Source organism: Rhizophagus irregularis, chromosome 23 (genome assembly GCF_026210795.1).
Source record: "Rhizophagus irregularis chromosome 23, complete sequence".
NCBI lineage: Eukaryota > Fungi > Glomeromycota > Glomeromycetes > Glomerales > Glomeraceae > Rhizophagus > Rhizophagus irregularis.
The window spans coordinates 3103951-3125880 of NC_089451.1; the positions used below are offsets into that span (position 1 = coordinate 3103951).

Below are 21930 nucleotides of genomic sequence, written 5' to 3' on the forward strand. Positions count from 1 at the left end.
ATTGCTTGTTAAGTTTAATTATCAAATAATAAACTTTTGTAAAACAAAAATTTTGTTGATCATCTTTTTTCTTTGATCATCATCAAAGAGATAAATAAAAAAAAATTAAAAAAAATTAAAAAATGAAAAAACAATTTAACATTTAATTAAATAATGAAGTTTTTACTAAAATTTATTAAATAAAAATAATATATTGTTTTAATTATTTTATCCATTACAATATAATTTTTATATTAAAAAATTAAACCAATAATACTAGTGCGTTGATCATTTCAATGATCAAAACATTGAATAATAAAAAAGCTCCGAACAGTTCCAATTTTCAATTCTTTTTTAATTGGTCAGAATCGTTTTCACGTAATAACTCACCATCCAGTGATCGTAGAAAGACGATTAAGAGCTCATTAGAATCCTCTTATTGAGAGCTTTCAAATGATGCCAAAATCATCATTTTAGCATCGATAGATGGCGAGTTATTTTGACACATTATCAAAAAAAATAAAAATTGGAACCATTTGGCCAGGAGCTTTAAACAATATGCAAAATAATATTATGTACTGATTATTGACATTTACTGAACATTATTCACTCAAGAATTGCTCATTGTATTGTTCAATGCTATATTATTTTTTGTAGAATTATTTTACTTTTTATTCAATACTTATCAATTTTTAAACTTCACAAAAAATTTAATACATATTTAATCAAAGGTCATCTAATTTAACTTCAAGAAACTTTCAGTTAGTAAAGTTAACCCAAAATTAAATTTTTCATAAAATTTTATCCATTTAACTTTTATAAACCTAAATTAAATATGTGTTATATGTTCAGATAATCCAAATTTATCAGAAAATAAAAAATTTTTTTTATTATATTCAAAAACAAAGATAATAACCAATTCTTTTTTTCAATCACTTTTCGATCACTTTATTGTTAAAAAAAATTAATAAATATATAAAGTGGTTATTTTAAACAGTAAGGAAAAAAAAAATTATTATTCATAAGAAAAAATTATTTTTTATTTGTTTTAACTTCAGTTCCCTACTTTTTTTTATATAAAATATTAAAAATATAAGCTATAATATAAGATTTTTTATTTTTTTTAAGTTAATAAGATTCTAAAATTTTTTTTTGATAAGAAATGATAACTTTATGTCAGTTTATGCAATTAACAAGTTCATTAATATCTTGGCATTCACATATGCTAATCAAATAATTTTAAACTCATTTGAAAGGTAAGAATGTACTTTATTTTAGCATTACTAGGCATGGTGATATCAACAATCAAAGATAAAAATTAAAAAAAAATATATTGAATGCATTTGCTCAGCAACCAGTGAATCAATTCATTTGTTTTTGGATTCATTAGATAGGTCTTAATTTTCTCTTTTGGATGAATATAAATTCATCCATTTATCTTACATAGACATCAAGTTATTTGCAATTTTGTTCCAAGAATTTTATAATGATTATTTAAATTTTAATAATGGTGTATTAAAAAAAATATGATTAACAATTTTATTCATAAATTATTATTTTGTGCAACTGGTAATTTGGTAAAGTTTGTTTTTTAGAGTCAAAAAGTGCTAATTCCAAAAATTGGCATATATGAACAAATGATATGCTTGGGGACGAAGTCCCCTTATTTAAGAAATAAATAAAGTTAAAAAAATTAAAAACGTATAGATGATCATGCAGATCTTGTGATAATCAATTAAAAAAGTGTTAGACGAAATTTTTTTTCAAAAATTTAAAATTTTTTCTTTTTTTATAAAAACATCATAAAATTTTTTTTACATTTTTTTCTATTTGTAAGATTAAATATTTGGATATTACATAATTACAAATTAAAATTATAAGTGTATTTCTTTTAAAAAATACTGTGATATTTCATAAAAAATATTTTTTTTTACTATTTTTATTTTTAAACTACTTGAATTTATAATTAATGAAAGAATTAATTTAAAATTCATGTTATTTCAAATTTTTGTCAACTCAGTTCTTAATTTTTATATTACATTTTTTTTTATATAAAATTTTTTTAAATTAAACTTCTTTTTCCAAACACACTATAATCTCCACTTTGGACAAATGAAATCAACTTTATTTATTAATTGAAAGTTGTCCAGGCGGGTTAAAAGCACTTGAATATTAATTTTCATGAATGTAGATGTAGTGCTTAGAGAAGATTGCATTTTTCTTGATGATATTAATTCTCTTTTCTGTTTTTTTTTAATTTAGAGCGTAATATCTCCACTTTGGACAAATGAAATCAACTTCATTTATTAATTGAAAGTTGTTCAGGCGGGTTGATTCTACTTGAATATTAATTTTCATGAATATAGGTGTAGTGCTTAGAGAAGATTGCATTTTTCTTGATGATATTAACTCTCTTTTCTGCTGTTTTTTTTTAATTTAGAGCGTAATATATCCACTTTAGACAAATGAAATCAACTTTATTTATTAATTGAATGTTGTTCAGGTGGGTTGATTCTACTTGAATATTAATTTTCATGAATGTAGGTGTAGTACTTAGAGAAAATTGCATTTTCTTGATGATATTAACTCTCTTTTCTGTTTTTTTTTTTAATTTAGAGCGTAATATCTCTACTTTGGACAAATGAAATCAACTTCATTTATTAATTAAAAATTGTTCAGGTGGGTTGAAACCACTTGAATATTAATTTTCATGAATGTAGGTGTAGTGCTTAAAGAAAATTGCATTTTTCTTAATGATATTAACTCTCTTTTCTGTTTTTTTAATTTAGAGCATAATATATCTACTTTGGACAAATTAAATCAACTTCATTTATTAATTGAATGTTGTTCAGGCGGGTTGATTCTACTTGAATATTAATTTTTATAAGATTTCGTTTTTTTTGTAGCTGTATTAACTTTAAAACACTTATTACAACTTACATCATTATTTTAAATCATAGGAATTAATTTATATTATTGGCTAATTATAATCACATTGATACTAAGGATTTTTTTTATTTTTATATTTGATTTAATAATTTAATAAAATATTATTAAAATCAAATTCATATAAATGCAACTAATATTAATAATTGTAATTTAAGTAGTAAATTCATTAACCAAATCATGTAAATTCTATGCTTAAAGTATGTAATTTCTGTGATCAAATCAATATAAATTCAGCATAAATTATGGTCAAATTATGCAAATGATGCATTTTGTAATATGGAATTGTGCATTTTCTGTATTCCTATATAGATTAGAAATATTATTTTTAAGAAAAAATTGTATAAAACCTTATTAAAAACATGATTTTTTATAGGATCTAATTATAATAAATTTTATTATTCAGTAATATTTTAGTGATTTTACATACAATTCAATTTATTTATATCAAAGAATTTTTTTAATTATAAATGTTATATTTGGGGGACGAAGTCCCCCGGCAAATCGCATATTCTAGTTTATTATATCCAAAATGTACCTAAAATACTCTTGAAATATACTTTCTGGACTAGTTGATTCTACCTCAATGCAGATCACTTACCGGAAAAAATATGGCCCGAAAAAAATTAATTTTATTTTTTTTTTCTACATTTGGTAAAAGTATTCCTTTTTAGTAACTCATTCATAACATATAAAAAAAAATTTGTCAAAAAAAATAAATTCTTTCAATAAAATAAGTTTCTACTAAATAATAAAATGGAAACGAAATGTAGTAATTTAAATATCTCAAATAATGATATCAATACAATGAATGTCAAAAATTGTTTATATTGTAATAAACTTTTTACTAAAGAATTATGGTGTGAAGAATGTATTAATTCTTTAGAAAAATTAGCAGAAAATGGTAATAAAGAAGCAATGTTCAATTTAGCAATACATTATGGAAATGGAACGGAAAAGAATTTAGAAAAAGCCTTTTATTGGTATCAAAAAGCAGTAGAAAATGGTCTTAAAGATGCAATGCTTAATTTAGCCATACATTATAAAGGTGGAGAAGAAACAGGAAAGAATTTAGAAAAAGCCTTCCATTGGCATCAAAAAACAGCAGAAAAAGATCATATTAAAGCAATTATTAATTTGACCATATGTCATAAAAATGGAAAAGGAACAGAAAAAAATTTAGAAAAAGCCTTTTATTGTTATCAAAAAGTACTTATTTTAGCCTTATGTTATGAAAATGGAGAAGGAACAGTAAAGAATTTGGAAAAAGCCTTTTATTGGTATCAAAAAGCAGTAGAAAATGGTAATGAAGAAGCAATGCTTATTTTAGCCATACGTTATGAATATGGAGAAGGAACGGAAAAGAATTTAGAAAAAGCCTTTCATTGGTATCAAAAAGCAGCAGAAAATGGTTTTGTTATTGCAATGTCGTATTTAGCCATATGTTATAAAAATGGAAAAGGAACAGAAAAGAATTTAGAAAAATCCTTTTATTGGTATCAAAAAGCAGCAGAAAGTGGTATTAAAGAAGCAATGCTTATTTTAGCCTTATGTTATGAAAATGGAGAAGGAGCAGAAAAGAATTTCGAAAAAGCATTTTATTGGTTTCAAAAAGCAGCAGAAAATGGTTTTATTGTTGCAATGTCTATTTTAGCCATATATTATATAATTGGAAAAGGAACAGAAAAGAATTTAGAAAAAGCCTTTTATTGGTATCAAAAAGCAGCAGAAAATGGTGTTAAAAAAGTAATGTTTAATTTGGTTAATAGATATTATAATGGTGAAGGAATAGAAAAGAATTTAGAAAAAGCCTTTTATTGGTATCAAAAAGCAGCAGAAAATGGTGCTAAAGAAGCAATGTTTAATTTAGCCATATATTATAAAAATGGAGAAGGACCAGATAAGAATTTAGGAGAAGCCTTTTATTGGTATCAAAAAGCAGCAGAAAATGGTGTTAAAGAAGCAATGATTAATTTAGCCATATGTTATAAAAATGGAGAAGGAACTGAAAAGAATATAGAAAAAGCCTTTCATTGGTTTCAAAAAGTAGCAGAAAATGGTATTAAAGAAGCAATGCTTATTTTAGCCTTATGTTATGAAAATGGAGAAGGAACAGAAAAGAATTTAGAAAAAGCCTTTTATTGGTTTCAAAAAGCAGCGGAAAATGATTACACTGATGCAATGTTTAACTTAGCCATATGTTATGAAAATGGAGAAGGAACAGAAAAGCATTTAAAAAAGGCCTTTTATTGGTATCAAAAAGCGGCAGAAAATGGTATTAAAGAAGCAATGCTTATTTTAGCCTTCTATTATGAAAATGGAAAAGGAACAGAAAAGAATTTAGAAAAAGCCTTTTATTGGTATCAAAAAGCAGCAGAAAATGGTTTTATTATTGCAATTTCTGTTTTAATCGTATATCATGAAATTGGAAAAGGAACAGAAGAGAATTTAGAAAAAGCCTTTTATTGGTATCAAAAAGCAGCGGAAAATGGTGATAAAGAAGCAATGTTTAATTTAGCCAATAGGTATAATGTAGAAGGATCCAAAAAGAATATAGAAAAAGCCTTTTATTGGTATCAAAAAGCGGCAGAACATGGTGTTAAAGAAGCAATGTTTAGTTTGGCCATACGTTATAATAATGGAGAAGGAACAGAGAGGAATTTAGAAAAAGCCTTTTATTGGTATCAAAAAGCAACAGATAATGGTCACACTGATGGAATGTTTAGTTTAGCCATATGTTATGAAAATGGGAAAGGGACAGAAAAGAATATAGAAAAAGCCTTTTATTGGTATCAAAAAGCAGTGGAAAATGGTCACACTGATGCAATGTTCAATTTAGCCATATGTTATAAAATTGGAAAAGGAACAGAAAAGAATTTAGATAAAGCCTTTTATTGGTATCAAAAAGCAGCAGAAAATGGTATTAAAGAAGCAATGTTTAATTTAGCCATATGTTATAAAAATGGAGAAGGAACAGAAAAGAATTTAGAAAAAACCTTCCATTGGTATCAAAAAGCAGCAGAAAAAGATCATATTAAAGCAATGAATAATTTAGCCACATGCTATGACAATGGAAAAGGAACAGAAAAGAATTTAGAAAAAGCCTTTTATTGGCATCAAAAAGTAGCAGAAAGTAATAAAGTGAGTCCTAATAATAAAGTTGAATTATGTAATGAATGCAAACAACCATATACTGATTACCAGTGGTGTCAACAATGTAATGTTAAACAATTTCAACAAGATTTTTCAAAGTGGACTAGTAAAAATAAATTTATTGATAAATTTATTCAAGAAGCACAATTAAACGCTAAAAATAGTTATGAAATTTTGGAATGGATACCTTATGATAAATTGTCAAGCATTAATTATTATGATAAAGGAGGATTCAGTGAAATTCATAAAGCTATCTGGTTAGATGGACCTATTTTTAGTTGGAATTTTGACAAAAAACAATGGAATAGATGTAATTTTCAAACAGGTTATGAGATTATTCTTAAAACACTTAATAAATCATCAAACTTAAATAATAAATTTCTGGAGGAGGTATGTTATTTATATTATTTAATACAAATTTTATTTTCTCTTGCAAAAATTTAATAATTTTTTATTATTTATATAGTGGAAATATCATTATAACTGTCAGAAAAAATCATTTTCAAAGTTTATTCAATTCTTTGGAATTACTCAAGATCCAAATAGTTTAAATTATATAGTAGTAATGAGTTATGCAAAAAAAGGAAGTTTAAGAAAATGTTTATCTGATATAATTAGATTTACGTGGCAAGACAAGTTACATTTATTGAAAAAAATTATATTAGGGCTTAAAGTAATTCATGAATCAAATTTAACTCATGGCGATTTTCATGATGGCAATATTTTAATGTCAGATAATCATAATGAGTTATTTATTATTGATTTAGGATTATGTAAACCTGTAAGTGATTTACAGGATTCTGATAATGAAATTTATGGAGTTTTACCTTATATGGCGCCTGAAATATTAAGAAATAACCCCTATACTCCAGCAAGTGATATTTATAGTTTTTCAATGATAATGTGGGAATTTACATCAGGTATTCCCCCATTTAAATGTGAAGCACATGATTATGATCTGATCTTGAGTATTTGTAAAGGAGAACGTCCTAAAATTATAAAAAATACTCCAAAATGTTATGTGAATTTAATGAAAAAATGTTGGGATTCAAATCCTGCCAATAGACCAACTATAATAATGCTTGAAAATGTTATATCTGAATGGATTGGATGTATTAGTGATTATTATAGAATAAACAGTGATGGAAATTATAAATTTGATGTACCTAATATTGATAATCAATTAAAAGATGTTATGTTGGAATTTGTTATGGCAAACAAATCTTTAGCGCAGGAACAAGTAAATTCTTCTATTACACAATCTCATCCACAAGCACATTATACAAGTCGCAAACTTGCTGAAATTTTAGTTCAAAAGACTCAGGGTTTTGAATGTGCAATTGAAGATTAACATTTCTGTTGTTTATTCTTGATTATTTATCAGTTATTAGTTATTAAATAGTAAATAATTGTGTTATTCTACCATTTTTACAATAAAGTAAACATTATTATTATATACAAATATTGATAATTATTGAAATAGCATTTATTTATATATATAATTTATTTGTAATTTGTTTAGCAGATTTAAGTTTATATCCAATCTATACTTTAAAAATTTGGAGTAATATTATAATTATGATTTATTTCTTATAAATTATAAAAGCAGCTAAATACCTAAAATATCACCATGAAATTCATTTATTGAAGTTGCATAATCAATACTAGTATTTAACAACTTAATCTCTTTTCTAATTTAGATTGATAAACTATTTTATTTGTGCCCTATAAAAAATTTTATCCGTTATTTCTGTAAAAATCTGTAAAAATTAGCCCTTCACGGATCCATTCATGGTAAATGTAAATAATTCAATAAATTCCGTGATATAAGGTTATAAATTCTGGAAAAATGATAGAATATAAAAAATGGATCAACTTTTTTTACAGGGATGTTCTCAAGCACTCAAATGATAAATTGATGAGTGATCTAATTAACCAAAAATGTATCAGTAAGATTCAAAGAGTTTTGAAAAGCTTCCTATTTTAATGACTAACAAGCAAGCTAAAACCATTTTTTTCTTCAAATGATCTCAATGATCTTCTATTGATAGAAAATTCTTGATTATCATTTAAGTTTATATTATTTCACTTTTAATGCAAGAAATTTTTAATTTCCTAACTTTTACTCAAGTCATCATTATAAAAAAAATAAAAAATACCTGTTGCTTAATGACAAGCTATAAAAAAGATATTCTCAGTGATACTTGAGCATAATAACATCACTATCTGATCAAATTGAAGGAGATACTTGAGAATGGCCTATATTGTAGATAAAAGGTTGATTGTAATTTAGTGATGAATGATAATTGTAGTTTTTTATGTGATCTTTAAATTTCTAGATCAAAATTACAAATCCAACTTTCATTTATTATTATTGTTCATAATTTGAGGCAAATTTATATTAATATTTTATAATTAGATATGATTAAATATATATAATTTAAATTAATTTAATATGGAATTATTGAAAAAATTTATGGAAACATGTTGATAGAAATAATATCACTTGTAACATTATATAACAGAAATTTTTTATATTCCTATAATAGAAATTCTGGGGAAAAACTTCATTTTTCTAGTTTTTATTACGATATTACAAAGAAACTCATACACGTGACTATTTTTCCGAAAAATTTTTTATAGGGTATATATTTAATAATAAGTGCCGCATGACAATGGACAATGAAATATTATCATGTGTCACAATCTATTTTTACATTTCATTTATGCCGATTTTTTTATTAATGTACAATTTCCTTCAGAAAGTATAATATTAACCCATTATCAACAAAGCTGAAGGCCCTAGCAATAGCGGCATCTTTTTTATGCTGTCCTAATGACAGACATGTGACTATTGTACAGCATTTCTACTTATAGCAATATTAGTAATGAACTTCCCAAATGCCCTGTAAAAAATCTGATCCGTGTTTATCTTTGTTTTTTCCGTGAATGTATCATTTTCATGGAATTTATAGCCTTAAATCATGGAAATTTTCATCTCGCTAACATGGATATCCATGAATGTATCAGGACCCCAGAAAATACTTATATATGTAAGGTACCAAGGTGCTTAGCCAACATAGTAAAGTTTTATGATGTAAGAATTTTATAATGCTTAATTTTAAGAAAATTTTATACTATGTAAGATAATTAAATTGCATATTTTTGGTATTATTTTAAAATACTAAGAGTTTTTAGTTGCTTATTTTTCATATTTATATAACTTTTTAAAATATTATATATTGAATTTATAATTAATTTTTATTTTATTTTCACTAATGGTGAGTGTTAATTTTGTACTACATTTCACAATTTTATATAAATATATAAACAAAAATTTTTTTTTGATGAAATTTCTTTTTTTTTTCAATGTTTTATTAATTATCTGTCAATAGTATCTTTTTAATTTTTATTAAACTCAGTGTATTATTTTTAATATAAAATTACTATATTATACATGTTTATTTTGTTAAATAAATTACTATAAATATGTTTTACTTTAAAATATAATTTCACTACTCACCACTTTGGTTATATCAAATTATCTTTTATATTTAAGTAAGTTTGTTCAGCAAGTTAAATCTACTTGTATTTTAATTTTCATAAGGCTAAGTATGATATTTATATAGAAAAGCATATTTTTTTAATGGTAATAACTTTTAAATTTTTCACTTTTTCGTTTATAACTTCAGAGCGTAATTACACCACTTCAGTCATATGAAGTCGACTTTCTAAATTAATTGAAAGTTGTTCAGCAAGGTCGAAACTACCTATATATTAATTTTTATGGGTGTAAGTATAATACTTATGGAGAAATTTACATTTTTTGTAATAGTATTAATTTCGAATTTTTCTTTTACTGTTTATTAACTTTATTAATTGAATATTGTTAATCTACTTGTATATTATGTTTAGTTTAGCTTCACAACATATTTAAAATTGGATTTAATAAAATATATTAATTAATAAATATATTTTATAAATTATATGTGTTATAATAAAAATTTAATTAGGTTAGAAGATTAATTTGCTTATTTTCATATAATTTTTAAGGTTAGATATCAACAATGCTTAGCGATCATAGTAAAAACCTATGCTTAGAGCTACTAATAAAAAATATTTTTGGGACCTTACCTATATAAGTATTTTCCGGGGTCCTAATGTATCTAGTGCTTCGATCCGTTTCTAGTCCATCCGGATGAATCCGGATGAATCTGGATTTTTTTCATCCGGATATCCGGTTTTGATCCAAAATTTGATCCAGATGAAAAATATCCAGATTCATCCAGAATCCGGATAGAAAAAAAAAATTTTTTCTAATATTTTTTATAGATTTTGTAATAAATAAATAGTCTATTAATTAGTTTCGCAACTGATAAATAATTTTGTAATATATAAATTTTGTCATGAACAACGATAAATTGATGATTAGTAAAAAATTATTTATTTATTATTAATTTATTTAATATAATTAAAGTGAAAATTATTTTTACATTTTTATTAATCTTATTAAGTAAAATCATAATTTAAGAAGCGATATTGTTTTTTAAGCCTGATTTTATCAAAATTTGAATAAAATTTGTAACTCAGGCCAAATTAATAGTGCCGGCCTGAATTACGATAAAATAAGCTAATTCAAATTCAATAATCAAATCGGAAAAAAGGCTACAAAATTTAAAAAAACCTACCAAATTGTATTAATAAGTACCATTATCTCTAATATGGATCGTCATATGCAATCTAAAAAATTTTATATATGAAATCTGATCCGGATTCCAGATTTTACCTGGATTTCTGACCCGGATTTCAATTCAGATCAAACCGGATATAATCCGGATTTTTTTTTTGTGTAATCCAGATGACGGATTTCATCCGGATCGAAGCACTAAATGTATCATTTTCATGGAATTTTTATGGAAGACACGGAGAAATAATGGAAATATTCGGATAAAAATTTTTTATAGGGATGACTAAAGATCAACTACGGTGTCCAATTAACACCATCACGTATCAAAAATGAATTACGTCAACTTTTACTAAAGAGTGAACTTTCGGATAACTTAACTAAACAAGGACGTAGTTTACCGCCTATTAATATTATTCTAAATTTAGAAACCGTGTTTTATCAATGTTACACATGATTTTACTATAGAATTCAATCTGCCATAGGAAAATGTATTATAGTACATAGTAAACTTAACACCTGACAAAGTTTTATTGAAAACTACCAACATATTTAAAGATATCCGATGACATCCAGTGTTCCACCAAGTTTTACTAGGAAGAACTTGAACTATACCTACATGTTACACGAAGTTGGTATATTGGTTTGCAACCTTTAAAGACTATAAAACTTGGTCTTTTTTATAATAAAAATGGTTCCTAGACTCATGTGAGCAATAATAAGAAGGATAAGAGCTAAATGGATGATCTTTTCCTTGGAATTTTTCGTGAGACCTTCAAAATCGGCATTACGAAATCAACCTGTTATAAAAATTGATTTCAGCCAACCACTTAATATCTCTCGTGCTTTTGGATATTTTCTATTTTAAAATTTATTTTAAAAAATTTTGGATGATTTTTTTTTAAAAAAGTTTATGATTCGATTTTAGAAGTATCTGATTCAATACAATTGAGGTAAAATTTTAAAGATACTAATAATGAAATGTCAATTGTTTTGCTATTGACAAAAGGTTCCTTTGGCGTTACAACAATTTAAAATTGGTCAAAAAACAACCGATCACATGATTCTAAATCAAGCCAATAAGATGTTCCTTCTTTATTTTAAATACTATTATTTTAAAATTCAAACCCTTAAATAAATTTTTTTTCTGTAGTAAGCAATTAAAATTTAGCTGGCTATTTAGACGTATCAATATATATATACAGTATATATAATTAATTATATGACACCACATCCCTGTGTACATTCATTTATATTTAAAAATTTTAAAAATTTACAAATAATTTTAGAATTTGGATATTGAAATAAATTTATTAGAAGGAATTTTTTCTAATTTGTACGGACACCAATTTTTTTATTTTTGTAAATGAATATCTGTTGTTTAACTTTATATGTATGGTGGTGATCACATTAGCCGGATTTCAGTTTTTGGTTTAATTTAATCGGTAAATAAAATTTTAAACGTTTTCAATGTTTTTATATCAGGATATTTTTTTTATGCTTATAATTACTTTTATCCTTTCAACATTCCTTCCTAATTCCTATCTATTCTATGCTTGTGCTTATGTTTATGCTTTTTGCTTTCAGCACTAAGAAATTCTTTCATGCAGCGCAAATGCACAGATAATTGTGTACTATAGGTGGTACTTTTACTAATATCATTATCAATAAGGAATAAAGAAAATGTTATTTTTTTTTTTTTACTCTTCATTATGGTAAGTTTTATTCGTTATTGTTCAATTAGAAAATGAGAAAATGAATCTCAAAAAAATAAAATAGTGATAAATTTCGATTATGACCAATTTTTCAATAACGATGAAAATCATGTAATTAAGTTTTAAAAATTTAATTACGAATAATTAAGGTTGAACCGGTCCGGTCCTAAAAAGACCGGTCTGGAGGTCTTTGACCATTTGTAAGATAGGTCCTTAAGCTTTTTCAATTTTTTTTATTTATGACGTCAGTTGATGATCATTGATCAACATGACGATGAAATTCAGATCATTGTTTTCATTGTAATGATCCAGGTATAGCTTAAATGAAATCTCAAAGTTTAAGAATAACCATTTTTTGACAAAATTTTACATTTATAGGAGTATTAAAAAAAAAAATTGTAAAACTATTATAACTGTAATAATAAAACTATAAAAGCTGGTGTCGATCACGTAACACAAAGATTTTTATATCCCGTACTTTAACTTTTTTTATAAAGCAACAATAAGGAATCGAAATGATATTGATATTATAAAATAACAGAATATGAAAATTTTAATAATTCAAAATGAAAACTTGATTAATAATATGTAATTTGCTATCTTTTTATTTGATGAAAAATTTATATATATATCGGTCATGGTCCGGAATCCTGGACCAAAGACCGTGAAGACTGAAGAACGGCCAATCCAACCTTACAAATAATCATTATTTTAAAATTTTATAAATAGTTGTTCGATTTAACAGATTTATCATTTATAATTTCCATACCATCTTCGGATTTAACAACGTGGATCTTAATTGTTTTTATCCTAATAAAGTTAGATCAGATACAAAATCTAATACCAAAAAAGCGACTAAAAAACACATTTCGTAGTCTACGATAATTGACAGAATGAAATATTTCATTTTGTAAAATGAAATTACAGCATGTATCACGGTTATGTCCCGAACTTATATTTATTTTTGTGTGTTAATAAAGCGAGTCTTTATATTTGCCACATAACATTGAATAATTCCTAAAAAAAGTATTCTCAATCATGTCAAACGTTCCATCTATTGATTCATTAACAGAATTAAATGCCAAGCTCATTATGAGCTTTACTCGAAAAATAAAATTGATTGAACTGTGAATATTACTAAATTAAATAAAATAATTAATAATAATTTAAAATAATAAAAAAGAGCAATATTAAAATAAGTATTAATTATATAATTATTTAAAAAAGTTATATAATTTAAAAATTATTAATAATTTATTTTATTTTGGCTGGATATTTTTAAAAATCATATTTATTCTAACTAAAAAATATTCATTTCGATTACATCGCGATCCAAACCTAAAAGGCAAAAAAAAAACTATCATAGGAAAAAAGAAAATATTAGTAAAAAAAATAACCAAGGAAAAAAATAAAAAAAATTCTGGTTAAAAAAACCAAATCAAAAAGCAAAATTAAAAATATTTGAAAAAAAAAAATTTCAGGTTTAGAAAAAAAAGAAAAAAAAAGTTTGGAAAAAAAAATTTGAAAAAAAATTTTTAAAGTTTCGAGCGAGCCAGAAATAAAAATTCATATAACAAATAAAAAACCTATATGTTTGTTTATACAATATACATTACTATAAATAAAGAAATTTTCGTGATATTTCTTTGAAAAATGAATTTTTTTATAATTAAATTTTTTATCGTAACACAGTAGGTATAGTTTCCGGCGCTGATTCCTTACGAGGTTATTAATTATTAAATACGTGAGATTATTTCACGATACATGATGCATAAAGAATTCACTTTATTAATTTGTGAAGATTTATAAATTTTTTCTTTTTTAAAAGGTGGTTTTTTAATTAATTGACAACTACATTTTTACCTAGATACTTGATATTATAAACTATTAAAAACGCGTATCAGTACAAAAAAAAAAAATAAATCTTATGCCGTTCTAGTATTATAATAACATGTGGTTTCGGAAGTCAGGTCATCAAATTTCAACATTTTAAATATTTTTTTGTTTTTTTTTAATAAAAAAAAAATTACTTTTCGTTTTTTTTAAACCGAAGTTTATTTATTATATTTACAGTATATTTTTCGTTTTTTTTTGAACCAAAATTTTTCTTTTAATTTTTTTTATTTTTTGTTTTTAAATCTTTTCGTTTTACTCTAGGTTCGACTTTGATACATCAGCTGCGGACAATCGGTAAGCCGTCCTATTTTAAGAATAAAAAGAATTTATTATTATTGTTTATTATTATTAAATAATTACTAATATTTTTACATCTGAGATTCAGATTTGGAACGGACAAGAGGATACATCGGCTGAGGTAAATTCGGGTAAGTCTCTAATAAGAAAAAATTTTATTATTATATTATTATACTATTAAATAAATAAATAATAAAAATTTCTTTCCTTTTTTACCTTAGGTACGGTCTTCGAAGATCAAGGTGTCACACTATGGTAATTCGGTAAGTGACGGGATTTTTTTCGGCTGGGGCGAAAACGTCAGCTTCTGATGACTTACTATTATTTCTTTAGATAAATTACTAATTAGTAATATTTATTATTAACTAAATAGGAATTTATATGGGTACTTAGCTTGAAAATTGAAACGAATGGTTTAAGACTGATCAGGCGGCAATTCGGTAAGTGATAAAAATATTTTGTAAAAAACAAATGAGCAACAAAATGTATTCAAAATTTTTGGAAAATATTATTTTATTTAGACATTAATTGATATTTGTAAATTTCAATATAATATGTTTCTTTATTACCTTAGATAAAATATTTAACAATTTAATGTCCCAGAGGCCCATCTTTTTCTTTGCAAGTAAGAGACGATAATATAAAATAATTATATGATCACAAATTACTTATTAGTAATGATTTATCAAATGATTATGGTCTGTTATTGTCTCACTAAAAATATGACGTAAAGTGGCTTTATTAATCAATAGCAAAGAAAGAATTCCTATTAATAATCAAACAACAACACAAATATAGTGATTCTTAAAATAATTGATTTTACTAAACAATTATGATTTTATTTTCTTTTGTTTCGGCTAGTTTTTATTGTCACATCAATGAAACTTGTTGGTATTTATAAAACAATTAAACAATTACATCTTTAATAAATTTGTTAAACAATCCCTAACCCTGAAATCGTATTATTAATATTATGGTTATATAATAGCGATCCCTATGATCCTTATGCAAATTATAATTTCCACAAATGTTATATAGGTGATCTTAAATTAAGATTATATTATTACACTCAATAAAGCATATTATTACACAATACAAAACTAAGTTTGCAGTATCAGTATTTTTTTAAAAAATGTATTTAATATTTTATATCAAAAAAGAGGAATACATAAGAATTCGACTGATCCTAAAATATATAAACGTGGAATAAACGTATTTTAAATAAGCGAACGAGCATCTTTTTAAGTCTATATGATAGATAAATTATGTTTTTTAACGTTACCTACAATTTACAATTTAGAGCAATAAAATATACTGTGTATGTACTTTTTTATCTAAGTTGAACCAGTCATTATTAGTGAACGATTTCTTTACACGTGTAGCTTAGAATACAGTGATGTAAAGTGACCAGATCACTGATAATTTTTAAAATGAGCTTCTTAATGACGTTCGAATGACGTCATGTAAATTTACAATATTAGAGATATGAAATTAAAATGATTATCGATAGTTTTGACCAGAATTACAAGTTCACATGATATTTTATTCTCTGTGACGACATGACGATCATGACGTCGTGACGACGTGACGTTCACGTTATTTACCTTAATATTAATAGTTAATACGCATCGATGAAATTTTTAAATTATTTAATGTTATTAATGTGAAAATTTTATTATAATTATTATTACATTATTGAAAGAATAGGTATTTTTATGTTTCCCTAATTCGTTATTGTAACATAATAATTGAGCTAACAGTATTTGGAAATTGATCGTACGCTTTGCAATTACTATTAATTATTTATTAGACGTATTGGAAAATAATTTCCCATACGCAGCAATTAACCTGCGCAGTTTGCGCAGCAATGATTAAATGAGTCGTATGATTTAAATTTTTTATTACATACAAATATCGAAGTTTGATAAACGGTTACACAGAAGAAAATTACACAATAAATTAAATACGAAAAATATAATTAATTATTCTTTCCCTAATTTTTTTATCAATTCGAGATTTATTTTTTTTAAAAAAAAAATTCTTTATAAATATTTTATTACATAATTATAAATAAATTTCACATTAATTAAAATGATTACTATATCAATTAAAATATTAAATAATTAATAAAATGGAAATAGTTCTCTCAGATGTAAAAGAAATTATCGAAGCTTTAGAATTGGCTAATTTAGAAAAGAAAAGGGATTAGAATTATAATGTATGCAAGAAATCCTATATAATTTTTTTATGGGTAATTTAGTATTTTGTAGCTTCAATTTTTTTCACTTAAGTTCTGCGAGAAAATTAAAAAAAATTAAAAAAATTTAAAATTTAATAAATATGATTATATTTATAATTTATTTATTTAAAGATAAATGCACATAAATAATGATATGCTAGTATAAGTGTATAACAAATGAAAATATTCATTTAAATTTTTATTTTCATATTTTAAAGAAGGAGCGAGCGCCATAGCATAGGACTTCAATGGATTGAAAAAGTGTATGGCGAGGCTGGTAAAAAAGTATGTATGGCTGACTACATACGTACAATTTTCTATATTTAGCAATCAAAATAGTACGTAAGATTTAAAATCATACGTACTAACTACTAACAAAAAACGCAAACTATATACTATTTGATAAGCATGTTTTAACTAAATTAGAAATTTTTCGTTGACTTTTATTTTTTCAGGCTTCATTGATCTGCGTAAGAAATGCCTATAATCTTATTTACCAGTAGAAGAATTTAAAAAAATTTTTTTTTTTTAACGTATAAATAGCACATGGGCTAATCTAAATTTAGGATTTATTTATTGTACTTTTGACATCTATTTTTATCAAAAATAGATTTAATTTATATATTTAACTTTTATTGTTTTTTAAGCATATGATAGTTATGATACCCAGAAAATTTTTTTTTAAAAAAAAAAAATTCTTTTTTTTAATACTATTTGTGTATTTGTAAGTATATTTTTGAGTATAACAGGATTCTTAATTTATAATAATCATTTATTATACTATGTATCGTCAGATTCTGAGAACATAAAAAATACTATTGAATATAATTATTACAATTATATTAGTATGACGATATTTGTACACCTATATAATAAGTTTTAATTTCAATTCATACCCATTTGTCTATCAATTTCATTGAAGAACATTCTGATAAAAATGCTTCTTATAATCTTAAAATTTTTCAAAAATTAAGCTTTTAACTTAACACTTTTTTTTATTTAGATTATTATACTTAAATAAAGCTTTTAATTAAGTTTATTTAAATAATAAGATGTTAAAATACATAAATTGTTTGAAATTTTACGTATGTCTACTATACTAAAACACAGTGAAATTGAACCAATCTCAAAAATTTGGTATATTATGGAAAACGTGACTACTTATTTTATTGATGCAGATCAGTGCATCGGAAAAAATATGGCCCGAAAAAATTTCATTTTTATTGTAACTTCTACTTTTGGTTAAATATTCCTTTTCAGTAACTCATTCATGGCATATTGAATAAAATAAAAAAAAAAATTTTTTTTAATAAAAAAATTTCAAATTTCTAAATTAACCAAATGGGAACTAAACTTGGTAATTTAAATATCTCAGGTAAAGATACTGATACAATAAATACCAAAAATTGTTGTAAACCATTTACTGAAGAATTATGGTGTAAAGAATGTATTAACTCTTTAGAAAGATCAGCAGAAAATGGTGATAAAGTAGCAATGTTTAATTTAGCCAATAGATATAGAGATGGAGAAGGAACAGAAAAGAATTTAGAAAAAGCCCTTTATTGGTATCAAAAAGCAGCAGAAAATGGTTATGAAGAAGCAATGAATAGTTTAGCCAAATGTTATGAAAATGGAGAAGGAACAGAAAAGAATTTAGAAAAAACCCTTTATTGGTATCAAAAAGCAGCAGAAAATGGTCATACTGATGCAATATTTGATTTAGCCATATGTTATGAAAATGGAGAAGGAACTGAAAAGAATTTAGAAAAAGCCTTTCATTGGTATCAAAAAGCAGCAGACAATGGCAATGAGAAAGCAATGTTTAATTTAGCCATATGTTATGAAAATGGAGAAGGAACTGAAAAGAATTTAGAAAAGGCCTTTTATTGGTATCAAAAAGCAGCAGACAATGGTTATACTGATGCAATGTTTAATTTAGCCATATGTTATCAAAATGGAGAAGGAACAGAAAAGAATTTAGAAAAAGCCTTTCATTGGTATCAACAAGCAGTAGAAAATGGTCATACTGATGCAATGTTTGATTTAGCCATATGTTATTATCATGGAGAAGGAACCGAAAAGAATTTAGAAAAAGCCTTTCATTGGTATCAAAAAGCAGCAGACAATGGTTATACTGATGCAATATTTGATTTAGCCATATGTTATGAAAATGGAGAAGGAACCGAAAAGAATTTAGAAAAAGCCTTTTATTGGTATCAAAAAGCAGCAGAAAATGATGATGAAAATGCAATGAATAGTTTAGCCATATGTTATGAAAATGGAGAAGGAACCAAAAAGAATTTAGAAAAAGCCTTTCATTGGTATCAAAAAGCAGCAGACAATGGTTATACTGATGCAATGTTTAATTTAGCCATATGTTATCAAAATGGAGAAGGAACCAAAAAGAATTTAGAAAAAGCCTTTCATTGGTATCAAAAAGCAGTAGAAAATGGTCATACTGATGCAATGTTTAATTTAGCCATATGTTATCAAAATGGAGAAGGAACAGAAAAGAAATTAGAAAAAGCATATTATTGGTATCAAAAAGCAGCAGACAATGGCAAAGAGGAAGCAATGTTTGCTTTAGCTGTATGTTATTATCATGGAGAAGGAACAGAAAAGAATTTAGAAAAAGCCTTTCATTGGTATCAAAAAGCAGCAGAAAATAGTTACACTGATGCAATGTTTAATATTGCCACATGTTATGAAAATGAAGAAGGAACAGAAAAGAATTTAGAAAAAGCCTTTCATTGGTATCAAAAAGCAGCAGAAAAAGATCATATTAGAGCAATGAATCATTTAGCTATATGTTATATAGATGGAAAAGGAATAGAAAAGAATTTAGAAAAAGCCTTTCATTGGTATCAAATAGCAGCAGAAAAAGATCTTATTGAAGCCATGTTTGGTTTAGCCATGTGTTATTATCTTGGAGTAGGAATAGAAAAGAATTTAGAAAAAGCCTTTCATTGGTATCAAAAAGCAGCAGACAATGGCAATGAGAAAGCAATGTTTGCTTTAGCTGTATGTTATTATCATGGAGTAGGAACTGAAAAGAATTTAGAAAAAACCTTTCATTGGTATCAAAAAGCAGCAGACAATGGTTATACTGATGCAATGTTTAGTTTAGCCATATGTTATAAAAATGGAATAGGAACAGAAAAGAATTTAGAAAAAGCCTTTCATTGGTATCAAAAAGCAGCAGAAAAAGATCATATTAAAGCAATGAATAGGTTAGCCATATGTTATGAAAATGGAGAAGGAACAAAGAAGAATTTAGAAAAAGCCTTTTATTGGTATCAAAAAGCAGCAGAAAATGATAAAGTAAATACTAAAAATGAATTTAAATCATGTAATGAATGCAAACAACAATATACTGATTATCAGTGGTGTCAACAATGTAATACTAGACGATTTCAACAAGATTTTTCAAAGTGGACTAGTAACAATAAATTTGTTGATAAATTTATTCAAGAAGCACAACTATATGCTAAAAATAGTTATGAAATTTTAGAATGGATACCTTATAATAAATTGTCAAGTATTGATTATTATGATAAAGGAGGATTTGGTGAAATCCATAAAGCTATCTGGTTAGATGGACCTATTTATAGTTGGAATTTTAAAAAACAACAATGGAATAGACAAGTAGATTATGAGGTTATTCTTAAAATACTTAATAATTCATCAAGTTTAAATAGTAAATTTCTGGATGAGGTATAGTATTTATTTTAATAGCAAATTTTATTTTTTTTTGCAAAAAATTTAACAATTTTTTATCATCTATAGTGGAAATATCATTATAATTGCCAAAAAAAATCATTTTCAAAATTTATTCAATTCTTTGGAATTACTCAAGATCCAAATAATTTAAATTATATAATTATAATGAGTTATGCGAAAAAAGGAAGTTTGAGAAAATGTTTATCTGATATAATTAAATTTAAGTGGCAAGATAGGTTACAATTATTGAAAACAATTATGTTAGGACTTAAAGTAATTCACGAATCAAATTTAACTCATGGCGATTTTCATGATGGTAATGTTTTAATGTCAGATAATCACAATGAGTTATTTATTATTGATTTAGGATTATGTAAACCTATAAGTGATTCTGGTAATAAGGTTAATGAAATTTATGGAGTTTTACCTTTTATTGGGCATCCCTATAGGATCATGTTATTTAATTTCCGCTCAATATTGCTAACGCATTACGTCATTTACCAAATATCATTTACATTAGTTTAGCTTAATACTGTACAGCAATTTGAAAAACTGTTACTTAAACTATATTAGTATTATCTATTGAATACAAATGTACAATTATTGAAAATTGATCCGTTTCCTTTAAAAATATCCTGTAAAGTTTCAGTTTCATTTATTGTCAATTTGTTGGATTTGTTAGAAAATGGAATTCGGCTTTCTTGATTGATTTCAGCTAATTTTATTAATAGAAATCAATAAAATAAAATAAAATAAAACAAACTATTAATAAATTACCTTTAAAAATTTCGCGTGCACTAGTAAAAGTTGATTTAAGTTCAATTGGTGTTAATGCTTGCTTATCTGGCATTGAAAAATGTGGCAAAGGTTCTAAAACATCTAAAATTCCATATTGTATAATTAGTATATTGAAAATCAATTTAAAAATTAAAATTAAAACTCACCCGAGCCTTCCATTTGATCATTATCTATAAGAACGTTCATTAAGTTGTTTAAACTAACATTCTGCATTTTTTCTTTAGTTCTTTCATAGCTAGTAAATCCTGAATTTGATTTATGCCGGGTAATTGCCATAACTTCATTGTCACTAGTACCAAGTTCTTTCAATATTCCTACTAAACTTTTTCGGGCGCTATGGTTGCTGATCTTTCGATTGCCAATATCAATACCACATTCTATTACAATTTCATGTAAAAAATTTTTTAATCGCTTTTCACCAACATGAAACTTTTGAAACCAACGATTATAAATAATATAATCTATAAATAAATAAATAAGTTAACTAATAAATGTCATATTAC

The 21930-nt window shown here is 24.8% G+C and overlaps 2 protein-coding genes across 2 annotated transcripts; both read left to right on the forward strand.

The window, feature by feature from the left end:
• Positions 1-3681: 3681 nt before the first annotated feature.
• On the forward strand, positions 3682-7429 carry OCT59_015626 (uncharacterized protein; the record flags this gene model as incomplete). The annotated part of the gene is made up of 4 exons (XM_066140151.1): positions 3682-6142; positions 6404-6468; positions 6545-6623; positions 7059-7429. 4 exons carry the CDS (start codon positions 3682-3684, stop codon positions 7427-7429), a joined length of 2976 nt encoding a protein of 991 aa, XP_066002960.1.
• Positions 7430-18250: 10821 nt separating this feature from the next.
• Positions 18251-21202, forward strand: OCT59_015627 (uncharacterized protein; the record flags this gene model as incomplete). The annotated part of the gene is made up of 2 exons (XM_066140152.1): positions 18251-20230; positions 21155-21202. The coding sequence occupies 2 exons, from the start codon at positions 18251-18253 to the stop codon at positions 21200-21202; spliced, it is 2028 nt and encodes a 675-aa protein (XP_066002961.1).
• Between the last annotated feature and the right edge of the window lie 728 nt (positions 21203-21930).